A 15,486-nucleotide genomic window follows, 5' to 3' on the forward strand; every position below is an offset into this window, starting at 1 on the left:
TTCTTCGAATACTGAACATGAGCAGAAAGTATATTAAATGAGAGAGGGATATTCTGGGAGCAGTGAAGAGGATTTTCACAAAGTTCACAATCTAAATGTAAGTCACTGTTGTTGAGTCGGAGATAGCGGGGTTGTGACTAGCTGACTGTGCTTTTAAAGCTTCAGGAGGTGCACTCAGAAACAAGCAGCAGCTCTGTAGGAAACTCAAAATCCTCTCTTTCAAAAGAATTGTCTGAACAGAGGGACATTTGTGATAAAATGTGTGAATAAATAGGCTGTTTGTACAAGGCTATAGTGTGGCGTGTAGTTTATGATTAACTATGCAGATATCTGCTGCTCAGGCTTTTAATGTTTGACATACCTGTTCAGTACAGCACAGCAGCGTGTGCGAAGGGTCTCTGACACCTAAGCTTTGTTCAAAATGTCAATATTTGAATCCATAAGCATAAAAGTAGATTCTCTAAAATCAAAACAAACAGAAAGATCACCTGTCCTCAGTGTGACTGTTTGGTCGGGAAAGCAACATTTTCTGCATAACCCCTGGCAGCGACAGTAAAATGTTCACTATCTCATTCAAGTTCACAGCCGCGCAGTGAAATAAATTCTATAGTAAACTGACTTCTTTGCTCTCTCAACATGTCAGAGAACATATAATCTCTACTGAAGTGAAAAGCTTTAATGTTTAAGCTGTTCCTTTGTTAGAGGTGTAAACACTTGGAAAGCTTGCAATGAAATACATCTTCCAAACTATTTTTAAGGGCTTTGGGCAACCTCCTTTAGACTTTGCATTACAATAAGGCAAAAGTATATTTAATATTCCTTGGTAAAAAATAAAACAACAGTTTACAGCTCTACTAACATCTCTTTAACTCCAGTCTGGTAACAGGTTCAGTGTCCGTAAAAGGTGAGTCAGTTTACATGATGAGGCTTGTTGAAAAGAAAGCTACAGTAAGGTCCTGATAATACTGTTGAAATGAGTGAAAGCAATGTGTAGGACTTGTACTTTATAAAATATAGTTCATAGTTCCTAATTACTTTCTCAAAAGTGAGTGAAACCTGCTACACCTTTAAAAACATCAGAAGCCATCAAAAACACATATTTAATTATTAACAGGTGGTATTACGTGTCTTCAAACACCATTCAGTCCAATTAAAAGTGATAGCAGGTCTGATTTGTTTAGACTTAACTTGTACAGTAAAAATATTTATTTTTTGTGACACTTGCTTTCAAAATCCTTTCAAATCCAAATGGTGCAGTAAAAAATCTGGGCTAAGTCGTTGTTGAGGCAATCTGAGAATAAACAAGCCGGCTTATTTTCTATAAACCATGAAAAACCACAAGTGTGTTTAAACAGTTTCTTGATATGTACAGTGTGTTTGACAATTCCATGTTTTGTATTTTTACCTGAACTGTCTTGCAGCTTCACAGTATGACCTGTCCATGTAGTGTACTGTGGTTTAATAGAAATACATTTTCTGCAAAGTTAACCATTTGAACTCTCCATGTACCACATTACAGTTTACTTTGTCTCATTAATCATACTACGAGCCAACATTTTCCACCTGTTCCAATGCTTGTTCACATTGATTTCCATCATCTACGACAGGTCCTACTGCAGCAGTCTGGAGCGATGGGGTCTCCAGAGTTTTCCCTGCTGTCATCCTTGAGGGGGGACTTTAAATCAGAGGATTACATTCAGCCTCACTATAGGGAGTCATATCGCCTGGCAATTGATCAGCTGGTTAGAGACGGCAGAGACGGTTACCAGGAGTTTCTCAAGGGAGAACGTATCGGGAGCTTCCTCTCAGAGGACGAGCTCCTCTTCATCACCGCGCATGCAGAACAGCTGCCGCCTCAAAACCCCACGGAGGAACTCAATGGTCCCTCAGACACCCACTCGTCCTCTGGGACATACTGGCCCAACCGCTCGGATGTGGACACGCCGGATTTGGACTTAGGATGGCCGGAGGTCATGCACAATAAACTGCAGACAAACATAGATCTGCTCTTTCATCCACCGAGACAAAACAGCCCAACCATCAAAGAAGTGATCCGGAAACATATTCAGGGAGCAAGACAGGTAATCAAAACAACCTGCAACAATTTGCTAAGACGGAGACAGACAGAAAGAAAAAGGCTCCGATGTGTTCACATCGATAAAGCTTTGTCTCAGAGCTCCTCTACTATCCGTCACAACCACCTTTTCCCTCAAGGCAGTTCCCAGCATTTGTTGATCTCAGTTTTCAAAGTCAAGGAGTGTCTGCGGAGGTGGCTGAGGACAAAATCTGGTTCTGCAACTCTCCATCGTGTGAAGAAAGAGTGTGTAAAAAAACATTTTTACAGGAAAGCCCATCATTACAGAGCCATATGTTCACACCCCAGTTGGTTATTAAACTGCGTCGAGGTGAATCATAGACTAGTTTTTCTTCTCTGAATTGTAGTTATTCAAAAACATTGCATTATTCGACTCAGGTTTTGCTACACCAGTTTGTAATTAAACCAGTTTACGCAACAGCTGATTGACAGGAATGTCTGGACAAAAGTAATGATCAGACCAGTTCTTTCCACACCTCACCGAGAGCTCATGAAACCGTCCTCTCTGCTCTCCGGGTGTGTGCAGTGTAAAATATAAAGCATTCTGGATGCAGATAAATATGTCAACAAAAACAACAGCTGCAAATGTCTCATTTGTCAAGACAGCAGTTTGGAAGGATTAAATCATATTAATTTGAGTGTATGCTGGATGTAGCATTCATGATTGAGAAGGACTAACACTTGTCATCTGAGGAACAGACGCATACCTCCTACACAGGAAATTAAAAGATGACTAGAAATCAGTTTGAGCAACATCCAATATAGTCACACACGACTTAATTACATGGTACATTAGTAGTATGACGTTGCTGCTTCATACTGGAGTTTCTCATTCTACTTTATTATTAACTTTTGTTGCAGCCTAACAGAACCTACACAGAAACAGGGAGGAAAGACTAACTTTATCCTCCAATACTCATTCAAATGTTCCAGCACTGACAGAATTTGTTTATCCCTCGTTTCTTCTTCATTTGTCTACATCGATCTCAGTAAAATAATTTTGGCTACTTCCACGAAACGCTTTAGTCTGCCCGCCATTTATCACAACATCTTTTTCATTTGTCAGCATCTGGCTGTCAAGACTTACATTTACTATTTATATTCATGTTGATGTCACAAGTAAAATCTTTGACGTGCCGAAAGTCGAGGAATCATGATTAATTCACTTTGTCTTCACAGGTCATTGCCATCGTGATGGACAAGTTCACCGATGTCGACATTTTCAGAGAAATTGTCGACGCATCAATACGTGGAGTCCCCGTCTACGTGCTGCTGGATGATTTTCATTTAAAAAGTTTCCTCACGATGGCTGAAAACCAAGATGTAAAACTTCAACAACTCAGAGTAAGTTCCTAATTTTCTGAATGTATTTCTTTGATTCCAACATATATGCAAATTAAATTTTGATGATGATTCAAATGGAATATTTTAAGGGTGACGAGAATAAAAAAAAATGTTTTGTTAAAATGTGCTTCGACCTAGTCTAATCATTCACATTGCTCGATAAATTAACGTGCATACAAAGTTGAAAGTGTTTAGAGGTTTTTTTTGTTTACATGTTGGAGCCTCAGGGCCTTAATTCTTTGAAGACCTAGTTCCTCCTGTTAATGGGTGGAGTACTAATTACTGGCATGCGATTGTTAAGGGGGCAAACACCTTAAAACGCCCATTAATTGTTTATCAAATGACGACAACAACTCGAGACAAATATCAGAATGACTGACGTACTTATTACCTGCTGTAAAATGTAACAATGAAAAGTCTTTTCTGACATTTTCCTTTCTTTGCTCTGACCACAGAACATGAGGGTGCGCACCGTGAAAGGTCAGAATTACCTCTGTCGATCAGGAGCCAAATTTCATGGGGCAATGGAGCAGAGATTTTTTTTAGTTGACTGCGACACTGCGATTTATGGTTCATACAGGTAAAGAACACTGCAGAATATGAGGACCTGTGGTGGAGACCAGTGAGGTGTAACACTAAATGTTATGTTTTTACAATATTTACCGTCATGCTATAAAAAAAAACATGTGCTCTCTTCATTTCTTATTGATGTGCTGTGAAGCAGATCGTGACTAAAATTTGTTTATGAATTAAAAAAAAAAAACAAGGCAGCACTTAACAGTTCTTCACAAAAATTCCCACAGACTCGATAAATTGTTTTAAAATCATGACTAGTGTTTTGCATTTTGTCTTTTAGTTCTTTATCCTAAAACTACTTGTGGTATTAAGTTTGACCAAGTACATGTGTATCTCAGAGGATTACTAGTACCAGTGAATATGGACTGTGATATGGAATCATCGTATCGCTAGAATTTACGATGATTTGTCGGTTTTGAACTTTACTACCATCTGCTAGATTTTATAATGTGCAACATTAAGAAGGCCAATGCCATCTTGCTCTATTGGATCCGCTGCATGACTCCGCTCCGCTCCAAAATGCTATGGGTTCTTGGCATTGGCCCATAAAACACCTTTCCACCAAGTTCCATTAAAATCAGGCCAGTAGATTTTAATATGACAAACAGACAAAGTGACTAAACTCATTTTCATGTTTGCTTCCAGCTTTACTTGGTCCTTCGAGAAGCTCAATCTGAGCATGGTTCAAGTCATCACAGGGCATCTGGTTAAGTCCTATGATGAAGAGTTCCGTACACTCTACGCCCGCTCTACTGTGCCAGCCGAAATGTGTTTCCCAGAGGGAATGTTTCAACGCAACGGGCCACAGGGACACCAGATTTTGCCAAAAACTGTTCCGAAAATTGAGCGGAGGGATCAGTTGAGGCATACTCTGGACACAGTCTATCGGAAGACCTGCGAGAGGAAACTTGGCACGAGAAATATTGAAGGAAGGCTCATTGAAGAGGAAAATAACACATTTAGGCCTTTGCTTGAGAATGGCATGAGTTTTCAGAATAAAATGACCCAATTTCAATCTGCAGAAGCGATGAACTTCTTGAAAAGGCACAGCTACGCTGGGGAGAGACCAGATGAACAGATCCCACAGAACATCCGACCCAGAGCAAGCAACTGGAATATCTCCACAGATACAGGAAACGGCATGAATAACTACTCCATGGATAATTATTTACAAGTGCCACAGATACACAGGGGTCAAAACATGCGTCAGTCTTACAATGGCAATGACAAAAATTTTGTGTCCATGCAGCAGAACATGCCAACATTGGAGAATACGTCCAAGTCCTTCATGCGCACGTGGAGAATTGAATCTTACCTCAAAAACCCCGATGCCGCAATCAGAGACTCGTGTGACTATTTAGACCAGTTTGAACCGATGGACAAAGCTAGCTCCTCCATGCAAGGAAGGATGAGGTCCTCCCTTGTTTTCAGGCCCACCATCCCAGAACAAATTGAGCCAAGCAGACACATAAACAATACTTCCGTTGGTGTCGGCCCCTTAGCGACACCTAACACCCCTTCGCACTTCTCATCAATGCAGTGGAATCCAGCGACAGGTGAGAACAGAAGCAACAATGAAGAGCTCATGTTAACGAGACAAAGTCTACAGATGTTGGATGACGTTCACAACAATCCAGGCTACAGTCCAGGTAGAAACTCGTACCACTCCACATATGCCAGTTTAGGGAGAAATAAAGGTGGACAGATGATCACCAACCCCGACATCCTCTCAGACAGCTGGCACAAAAGACATAGTGTGGCAGATCCAAGATCGAACACGCATGAATCCTCTGGCCACATGTATGGAGCTTTTGCAAGGATGCAAGTGAACAGAAGCACAGCAGGGCTCAATGCACAGAATGGAGGATATGGGTCGAGTCTGAGTGGAGATCAGAGATCTGTCTCCCATTATGATGTGAAGAGCACAAAGGACTCCAATAGTCACATTTGGCAGGAGGCACCATCCAGGACTGTGTCTGCAGCAGCTCTGGATGCGAGTAACAAGGATTTGACAGATAAATCTAACTGCACAGGCTCTCAGCAATTCCTAAAGAAGAGTTCAAATAAATTAAGATCTTTATTGAACATACCACAGAAAAAAGAGGGTTCAATTAAAACCATGGAAACACAAAGTCTCAAGTCGTGCGAAAGCACAGACACCTTAACCGCTGAGGATGAGGAGAAGACATCATACCGGGCAGAAAAACTTCACCGAAGCACAACCAATTCTGCTCGGTCCTCCTCGGAGCGCCAGGAGATCAGTCTCGAAGATGACCATCTAAAATATTCAAAACCGCGATTCATAACTGAGGAAGTCCGGCATCCACCACAGAACTCTTTCCCCAAAACCACCGCACAGAAGAAAGCCACCGTCTTCGACAAAAGCGGGAGGCTCGGCCTCGATGCCAGCAGCCGGAGCAAAGATCGAGGAGCCGACAGTCGCCTGTACAGCCGATTTGAGCCCCTCTACTCCACTGAAAAGAAACACTCTCTCGGCGCGACACACAACTTTGGAAACTCTCAGGAGAAAACAAAAATCCCTCCCAGAGGTGAGGCAGCAACTGAACCCAACTTCACCCGAGCGGCACGAGGACACCATGAAAATAAGGTGGAGAAATTCTTTCAAAGAGTAGGAAACCTCATACACAAGAGCAAGTAACAACAAACGCTCCAGCAGAACGCGTCCTCTACACAGGTCACTTAATACAGATGCACATTTGACCGGGAATGTTTTTATGTGTCGCTTTGGACTATTTTGTGTTTACTTTGAAAAATGTTTCTTGCAAACATAGTTTACATTTGTTTTCTGCTCATATGCACAGTTGAATGCCAATGAAAAGAGAGTATATCTTCTATGAATACATGTTGCAGACCTTCATATAATTATAGCACTGTAAAGCCGTCGTTGCGTCTGTCCACACATTTTGAATTCAAACCTTGTCAAAATGTGTTCGCAGATGTCACAGATGTACACAAACTATTGCTACAACTGGAGGTGTGAACGCACGCCGAAGTGCTGATACTACACTCGGCAGATTATTCATGAGTGTTTTCGGCAAATCAAGGTTAAGACATCGCTAAGGTTTTTGTCATGCGGGCTAATTGATATGCATGATGAAAAATATGTTCATTTATGCGTGAGGTTGTATTAATTCTATGGGGGTTGCAACAGCACTGCAAATTATATGTTCTGCTTTTTGAATAAATGTTTGCACCAAATCTCAGGAGAAACAGAGAACACGCCTGTTTGTTTTATAGTCAGCGAAGATTCAACATGTACCGTGAGCGTGAATATACACGACGTGCCCTCAGCAGCCACTCGGGGACAAATTCAAGGATTTCACCAAAACAGGGGATCAATACTTCACTCAAGGCACAAACTTGTTTGTAGGAACCTACGTTTATGAAGCGAGCAAATTATGCTCCCAATTATGTTGTACGATAAACACAATAGGTGGCCGTGTGATGTTCATAGGCAATTTTCTTTTGAATGAATGCGCCTCACTGGAGATGTCGGGGGAGGTGGGGGGGTGTTGATGGTGAGCGTAACACAAGCTTGAATGCGTGTGAAGCCGACCCCAATGTTTCCCTGTCAGCTCAACATAGTGCTGACTGTGACAGAAAATAGCCACAAAAAGGTCAAACAATGCTGTGGTCTCTACAAGAGGATACTGAACTGCAAAATGATGCCGATTCGTCCAGCATCAACATTTCTTCAACGTGCAATTGCACTTAGTTGCCCGTTTAAATTCCTGAATCAAATGCAGTGGAATCCAACAGCCCTGCAATAAATCTGGTCTTCGAAGGTTCTACGTTCAGTTTTTCCGCTTTAGAGTCAATTGTATGATCTCTTTGAATGGGTTAGGGTTGGATTGCAATATACTGAGTTTTGTTTCATTATCTTATTGAAATGAATTGGTTCGACAAAACAATGGAAACATCTGTCAGAATAACATGATACAGTTCACAATCATCTTCCCAAAAGATCTCAGTTGAATCCACACCTATTTAAAACAGCCTCATGTTGCATTAGACTACATTAGTTTTAGCTACGTCTCCCTAATATACTGGAAACTGAGTGTACATCAAATAAAAACATTTAATAACAGAAAATAACATGCCAATATTAATAGAAGACATAAATTGGTCAACACCAAGTTTCATTAAAAACCTATTTTTTTTGTTGTAAAATAGTTTTATATAAACATAAGTCAATGTAATGGCAAGAAAAAAGATTTGTGGGAGAGTAGAGAGTAAAATGACCTCCAGTGTAAATCACATACATTCAGAATTCACCTCTAACTCATATGGTGTTAATATTGAACTTACATTTTAGTGTTGCTAGCCATCCAGTCCCACACTGGTTCCTCTTATTTTGCCTGTCAGATTCATGGGAATATAATGGATATTTTTCAAGCAAATATTTCCCATTTTAGTTTTCTGCTCTTGATGATTATGATGAAATAGTGATGAAAACTGTAGATGATGATTCATGTTTCCTCCTGTCTGCCATTTACAGTTGCTCCACAGAAATAACATGCAAATGTTCTACAGTTTAGTCTGAAAGCTTTGACAAATGACACATTGAAAAATTATAAAAATGGAGAAATATTTGTTAACCAGTGTTCTCAAAACAAAACTAAAGTAAGAAAATAAGTTAACTAAAAAAAAAAGAAATCAGTATTAAGTAAATTGCTTGTTTAATTGATATAAGATGAAAAATATGGCTGAAGGCTAAAACGGGTTAAACATTTTGGTATGATTAATTTAACAATTAAAATGTATTTCACAATCAGTATGATAGTTCTTTGCTTACTTTCCATAACTTACATAAAGTGGAGTCTTTAAAAAAGTATTAAACGTTCTAAACCTGCCCGCTCTGCAGCTGTATTTGGTCATAGGAAGAATGAACCTCTCTTAAATAGCTAGAAAAATTACATTACAAAAATAGATGGAAAATTACAATGATTACAGTGTTGACACTTTCCGTATAAATTTTTTTTTTTTTTTTGTGTAATCACAGGTACGTATGTTGATTGCTGACAAGTGACAATTGTTCAGCATCCATTCAAGGAAAACAATCAACTTCAATTACACAAGCAATGAAACAAAGAAACCAACATCGACCTGCTGTGGATGTGAAACTGAGCACAAAATAAGGATGCATGACTGACAATCAAGGACCCAACGAGAATAATACAAAGAAACCAAATTACTTTTCTCCTTCGTTGAGTCCCACATAGCTCAGCCAACACTGAAAGCAACATCCTATGTGCTTCTTCTCCACCTTTGCTGCTTTGTCTCTCAATGTGATTTTACTCATAAGACACTTTAACGGCTATTGAGACTGAAAAACCTCGAAAATATTTCAATATACCTTACATTTCTAAACTTGTTTTTCTTATTTCCCAAATTAAATGGCCATACTGCTTAGCATTAAAATCGGTCCAGCTGTAATATAACCGCATCTGCCATCACAGTTATTCAGCCTTCTTAAGCTTTACTTATGACGCAATGCAACTTTGATTTAAAACATATCAGCTAAAACACTCAAAGAAAGTTGAATCCATGAGCGATGTTACTGCATACCAATGACGTGAGCAGTACCTAGATTCCCCCCCCATGCAGTAGTTCAGTAGTTGAGATATTCATCCAAATATCCAAAATCTCCCAGTCGTCATTAGGGCAAACAAGCTCGTCATCCTTGTGACTGTGTTTTTCCCCTTACGTGTTGGCAGTCTCCGCTGGAGCTAGCTGTTGTTTACCAGACACGTTGAGCCGGCTCGCCACATTAACTAAATTCACCGCCGATTAACGAACCCTGAACTCTGTCGCGTTCTCGCGAGACTTTACGCAAATTTACGTTGTACCCACTACAGGATTAGTACGTCCATTAGAATGTTTTAAAATTATTTTCTGAAAAGTATGTAAAACTATCATTAGAACTATTAAAATGCAAAATGATTGAAAGCTATACATACTAATATATAGTTATAGTTCGTGTATTATACTTAGATATTATTTCTGTGGTTTTTGCAAGAAGCTGGTTTGCAAGGCAGAAGTCGCTTATTATCTCAGAGATATTATCTCAGAGATATTAAAGTACTTCTGCCTTGCAAACTAACTTCTCGCAGAAAGCACAGAAGTAAGATTGGGAAGATTAACCAAAATCTAACTAAGCCCTTCACCACTAACATCAGCACTATGGGATGGGTTACGTTTCTATCAACATCAGTTTACAGCAGCAAATGAATGAGTGACATATTTGCTGCTGGCAAGTCACAATAAATAGGACAATATTACATACAGTGAATTGCTACAGCAATTAATTTTCAGATGCAGAAGCTTGCTGCTCTCGAGTAAATGTAGCTCAAGCAATATTACATTGTACAATGTGATCTTGTTTAAAAATATCCCTCTATTGTACCCCGTTCTCTCTACAGCTTAGTACAAGAAGACATGTGGAAGCAATACATTCTCCAACAATATGATATGCAGTTCAATCATACAACATCCTTCACCTCCTCCTCCACCCTGTTTACTACAGATATTCTCTCTGATCGCAATCTTGAGCAGACCTTTTGAATACCTTAAAAGCAAACCACCCACCTCAGCCCTATGCTGCTGGTAAGCCAGTGAGCCTCATTGAAATGCAGTTCGCTTTAATTTGGAGAATTTGCCACAAGGATGAAGAGATATGACCTGATTTCCATTACTGTTGCCCCTGCATATGAAAAGAGAAGGAAGGATGTTACTATATAAGATTAGCAGGGGACTACGTCTGCAGGGGAGATAAGTATTTAGGACAAAAAATAGAAAGTGCCTTTTTTCATGACTGCAGATAAGCGTACGAAAATGAATAGTGACCGATGGAACCATTTAAAGATAAGATGAGAGGCAGAATCACCATGAGAGAAAGACATGTTTTAAGTCTTAAGTGAAGTGAAGTCAAATAAAGATACCTTGAAATCATTTAGCGTATTCTTCAGATTTCCCCAATTAACATACATATCTTGCAGCAATTTAATCAGTTTCTGATATGCTCCTGAAACTACACAGTCTTACTTTCTCACACAAAGTGGATCCAGTCTTTGACATTTTGCATGCATCATTTTTTGGAGGCAAAACATTTGCAGGTTTTCACAAAATGTTTATAGCCACACAGAAAAGAAGCTGGAAAAATAGCCATATATATATATATATATATATTTTTTTAATTTTTTTTATTTATTTTTTTATTTTTAGAGTGAGAGTTGAAGTTCAAACAGTGTCAACCCACTGGGCTCCACAGCTCCACCTACTGGTGCTAACTAGTTCACTCGCTAACACCTTCAACACACTATTACAACTGCCTGAATCAAGGCTGTTCAGAGACACCTAAACATGACAGTAAATTTGAAAAAAAAGTGAATAAACATAAACATGCAGTATGAGAAATATCAAATCTTATCAACAACACATATTGCATTTTGGATTACAGCGGGAAGCGCTGTACATGTATTAGATTGCTGTAAGACAGCCAAACGCATCAGATAACGGAGTTTCCACAGTGACTCCTGACCAATGTGTATGTGCATGTGACTGAACAATTACTTTCTGGGCTGGATGTACCTTTGTTCAATACTTTTGAACTGGGCATTAAAGCTATCTGTGTCTGTAAAAATGAGCTGCCAAAAACGTTGAAACTGAAAATGTTAATTTCCCTTGATGATTGTGTTACAGTATGTTTATTCTGAATGAGAATGTGGTCTGTGTATCTTAGTTTAAACTGCAACATTACACAAAGTTAGTGTATCAGCACCGATTATGTAACATGCTGTTTTTAATAATAAGAGCAAGCCAGCTAATGTGAAATGGAAATCAGTAACTCAAACACTAAGAAAAGGGAATTTAAGGCCTGCAGGCATTTCTTTAAGCTCGGTCAAAGATCAGGAAGATACATACAATTTGCACTACAATGAGCTGCGTCACAGATCATGCTAAAACCAAAGTAATATTCAAAAGAGCTTAGAGTTGTACAGGACAGATTAGTTTCATTTCTAAAGTGAAGTGTATATGGCAGAAAACATTTGAATGAATGAATATAATATTTACATTCACGTATAAAAAGCAAATATATGCAAACTGTGCGAAACAAAAGAAAGCAAACACTGTGGGGAATGCTGTTGAGGTTTCACTGACAATACCTGCAGCATGAGTGTCTGATTATTGTTTTTTCTTATACTGTTGAAGAAGCTACAAAAGCCATTTCCTGTCATTTCCCCCAGATATTTTTTTTGGTTAAAATGTTTTTGATGTTTTTTTTTCCATACTAGATTAATTAAATGTAAAAAAAAAACAAAAAGCATCCCAAGTGTAAAATCAATGACTTCAGTTTCAATTAAAGAGGCTTTGGTGGATTACTGTACTGTTCATTGTGAGTTTTACTAAAACCTATTGAGGTTGTATTTAAAGCCTGAAGGCATCATTAACTAAAGATTAGAATAAATTGTTACTTATTTGCGATTCTATTTTAATGCTGGACTTCGTTTGACTATCAGAGAAAGAGTCCCAAAGGCAGACCACTAGACTTTAAACTCAAAGCTGAATCATTTGTTTGTTCTCGTCAATGTCATGACATACTTTGGCAGAGCTGGGAATCAATAGTGAACACATAGAGAATGTTAAATAAGTATAGATTTGGGGTTTTATGAGTTTTGTGACCGAGCTTCAATCACAGATATTCATTATCTGTTGAGCCCCAGAAAATCCCCAGAAAGCCAAGCAGGAAATTAATTAGCTGGATTTTAAGAAGATTAAAGATATTCTGCAGCAGATAAACTGGGAAAATTGGTAGTTTGTTCCAAAGTATTTCATTATATTATTGTTTCTACTGAAAATTGTGGCATGTTACAAGTGTAAAAAAAGAAAAGAAACATGGGGAGCTTATGTGAGAAAAGCAACAATTAGTGCTTTTCTGAGCTCTCTATCATCATCATTTGGCAAGTTTGACACAAATATATAACGAATGATGAACAACCACAAAGAATGAAGAATTTGTTTCGTGATAGACAGAAAAGGAATGACCCAAAATAAACAGTGTTGATGGTAACATTTTGGAAAACAGCTCAATCTTGTCAGGTGTCCAAATGAAGATGAAAACCAAGATGAAAAGATCGATATCAACAAAGTATTAGAACTGGTCTTCTCAGCCAGAAAAAAAAAAAAAAAGACTGGTTTGTCCAAACACCTTGTCAGCACCTCAGTCATTTTACATGATACAATAATAATTAAATAGAATCACGATTTCAAAGTTTCGGACGTCAATCATGCTTTCAGATAATCTTCTAATATTTAATTGCAAAACAATTTGTGGTCGTTTTGCCTCCAGTATTTGTGCGAGTTCTCTGGAAGGAACTTTAATAATGTGTCTGCAAATTTCGTTTTGCCGGAGGGGTGTTTCCTAAAATAATGAGTGCTGCGTCTTTGTTGTGAGTATGAATTGGATTCGAGGAACAGGTATCAGCAGGATCACAATCATATATTAATACATTCTTATTGAGATAGAATTAAGACGACTGATACCACCCTCATATTTTCCTATGGTAGCAGACAGTTAGCTTAGCTTAGCATTAAGACAGGGAACATTCCTACCAGCACCTTTAAAACTCATTATTGAACAAATTCTACTTGAATATTTTTCAATATGTAACTTTATCTTAAGTGCACAGTCATGAAAGAAGCTCCAAGCTTTATATACTTCCTGGCAAAAAAGCAAAGAAGTGTCGAGGATAAGAGAGTATTGCTGAGGAATGGATGGATGAAGAGAACATCTGAGAGATCTTTCTTGTATGAGTGAAATCTAAATTATCTTTGACAAAAAGAAAAGACTAATGGAGTGTCATTAATAAAGATACTGATGATCTTCATATGTGTGTGTGTGGGTGGTCTAATGGTCAACAATGATGACTGGAACAAAAATAGTAATCTTTTTAAATAAATGTTCAATCTAAATAAACAAACAAGTCATGCTGCTTAACTGACTTCTGTCTCCCACACTGTAGCAAAGAAATTTCCCCTCGGGGATTAATAAAGTGAAATAAAAACAATTAAAAAAAGCCTGATCACAGACTCAACACTGAATTTCCACTACATTACTGCTACCATTTCTACTCCTAATTTCCAATTAAAAATGTGGAATATAATCTTGTTTCAGTTAAAGAACACATTGAGAATATGATGAGCTCATATGATGGAGCTGTAGAGGTACAACAACCATTGCTGCAGTACCACTGTGTCTACATCAGCACAACAAAATATACCTTAAAGTGTGGCTGAAAAACATCACGCTCCTTTCAAATGTGTGATTTAATCCATTTTGACCTTGATTCTGGTTTGCACAGTTTTGTCTGGGTTGTCTCGCTGCAGCGTTCCACCATTGCCCTCACTGAAACCAAACTGCCATCAATGACAATACATTTTTTTTTCTAAACTGCAGCTTCAACGAACCTAATCAGGTAAAGTATTCAATACATACTCAAGCAGCAGGATGCTGGGATAGAGCAGGATGTTGCAACTTGTAACATTGAATGCACCAAAGTAGAAGTCATGACTCTAAATAAAGTCAGCAACAGCAGTTCATCTTGTTTGATATCATGATTACAGCCTTTATTTCCCCCATAAATTGGTATGTACTTATAAAAGTCATGTCACACATTCAGTCATTATTTTCACAATCGCAATGATTTGACAATGCACAGTTTGAGGCTGAAAAGCAATTTACTTTAATGAAGTGAACTGCTATACAGCCATCGCAATTTGATCATGCAGGTTAAATGGTGTGTCTAAAATGCTCACGTCTCATCCTCAGACTATTTAAGCACCAATTCCTCTTTTAGAGGACTTAAATGGATCTCTGCGCTGAATTCAAAACCGATAAAGCTGCTGCAGCTCAATATCCAGTTAACTGACGCCATTCAGTTACATCATCTTGTCCATCATGCATTGCCCTGCAAAAGTATTCAAATCTTAAAGAAAAATTATATTTAATTGTATTTCATAAATAAACACTTTCTAGGGATAACTTTTGCTGAGAGACAGGTGATATCAAATTAATATATGTTAATGTACCATAAACCCAGTGTTACAGAGGTGGGGGGGGGGGCAAATAATTCACTAAAAAGTATTTAAAATCAACAAGCAGCAGGCAGTTGGGAGAACGCACACCAAACATTATCAGCATGAGCCCCCTTCTCCCTCCTTTTTTTTTTTTGCCTGTGAGGAGGTGGGCTGTTGAGTTGCAGGTCATTGCCCCTTGTTCGCTACAATCGGCTGTGTTGCGGGTGTTTCACCTTGCCGTGGTCGCACAGGGAGAGAGAGGGGTGATCAGCGTCATGCTGGCGAGGTCCGTGGAGCGCGTTATTATCGCACCTCTGTGCCGCGTCCTTGTCGGCAGTCATCTCAACAACCTGCAGTCACTGCAGACACGCGAT

General features: G+C 38.8%; 1 protein-coding gene across 1 annotated transcript; it reads left to right on the plus strand.

Annotated features, from left to right (window-relative positions):
* The first annotated feature begins 25 nt into the window (after window positions 1–25).
* Window positions 26–7,246, plus strand: fam83b (family with sequence similarity 83 member B). Its single transcript, XM_069714030.1, has 5 exons — window positions 26–97; window positions 1,608–2,081; window positions 3,275–3,439; window positions 3,895–4,019; window positions 4,661–7,246. Exons 1-5 carry the CDS (start codon window positions 38–40, stop codon window positions 6,672–6,674), a joined length of 2,838 nt encoding a protein of 945 aa, XP_069570131.1. The 5' UTR covers window positions 26–37; the 3' UTR covers window positions 6,675–7,246.
* Window positions 7,247–15,486: the final 8,240 nt, after the last annotated feature.

Source organism: Brachyistius frenatus, unplaced genomic scaffold (genome assembly GCF_029030835.1).
Source record: "Brachyistius frenatus isolate BFR_SWC_R1_liver_20210118 unplaced genomic scaffold, ASM2903083v1 Contig_124, whole genome shotgun sequence".
Lineage (NCBI taxonomy): Eukaryota > Metazoa > Chordata > Actinopteri > Embiotocidae > Brachyistius > Brachyistius frenatus.

Bases quoted from the DNA above. Each gene is read 5' to 3' on its own strand.
- fam83b (XM_069714030.1), top strand. From the start codon at position 38: ATGAGAGAGGGATATTCTGGGAGCAGTGAAGAGGATTTTCACAAAGTT. The intron at 3,440-3,894 runs GTAAGTTCCTAA...CTCTGACCACAG, and splicing joins TAAAACTTCAACAACTCAGA to AACATGAGGGTGCGCACCGT. The intron at 4,020-4,660 runs GTAAAGAACACT...GTTTGCTTCCAG, and splicing joins GCGATTTATGGTTCATACAG to CTTTACTTGGTCCTTCGAGA.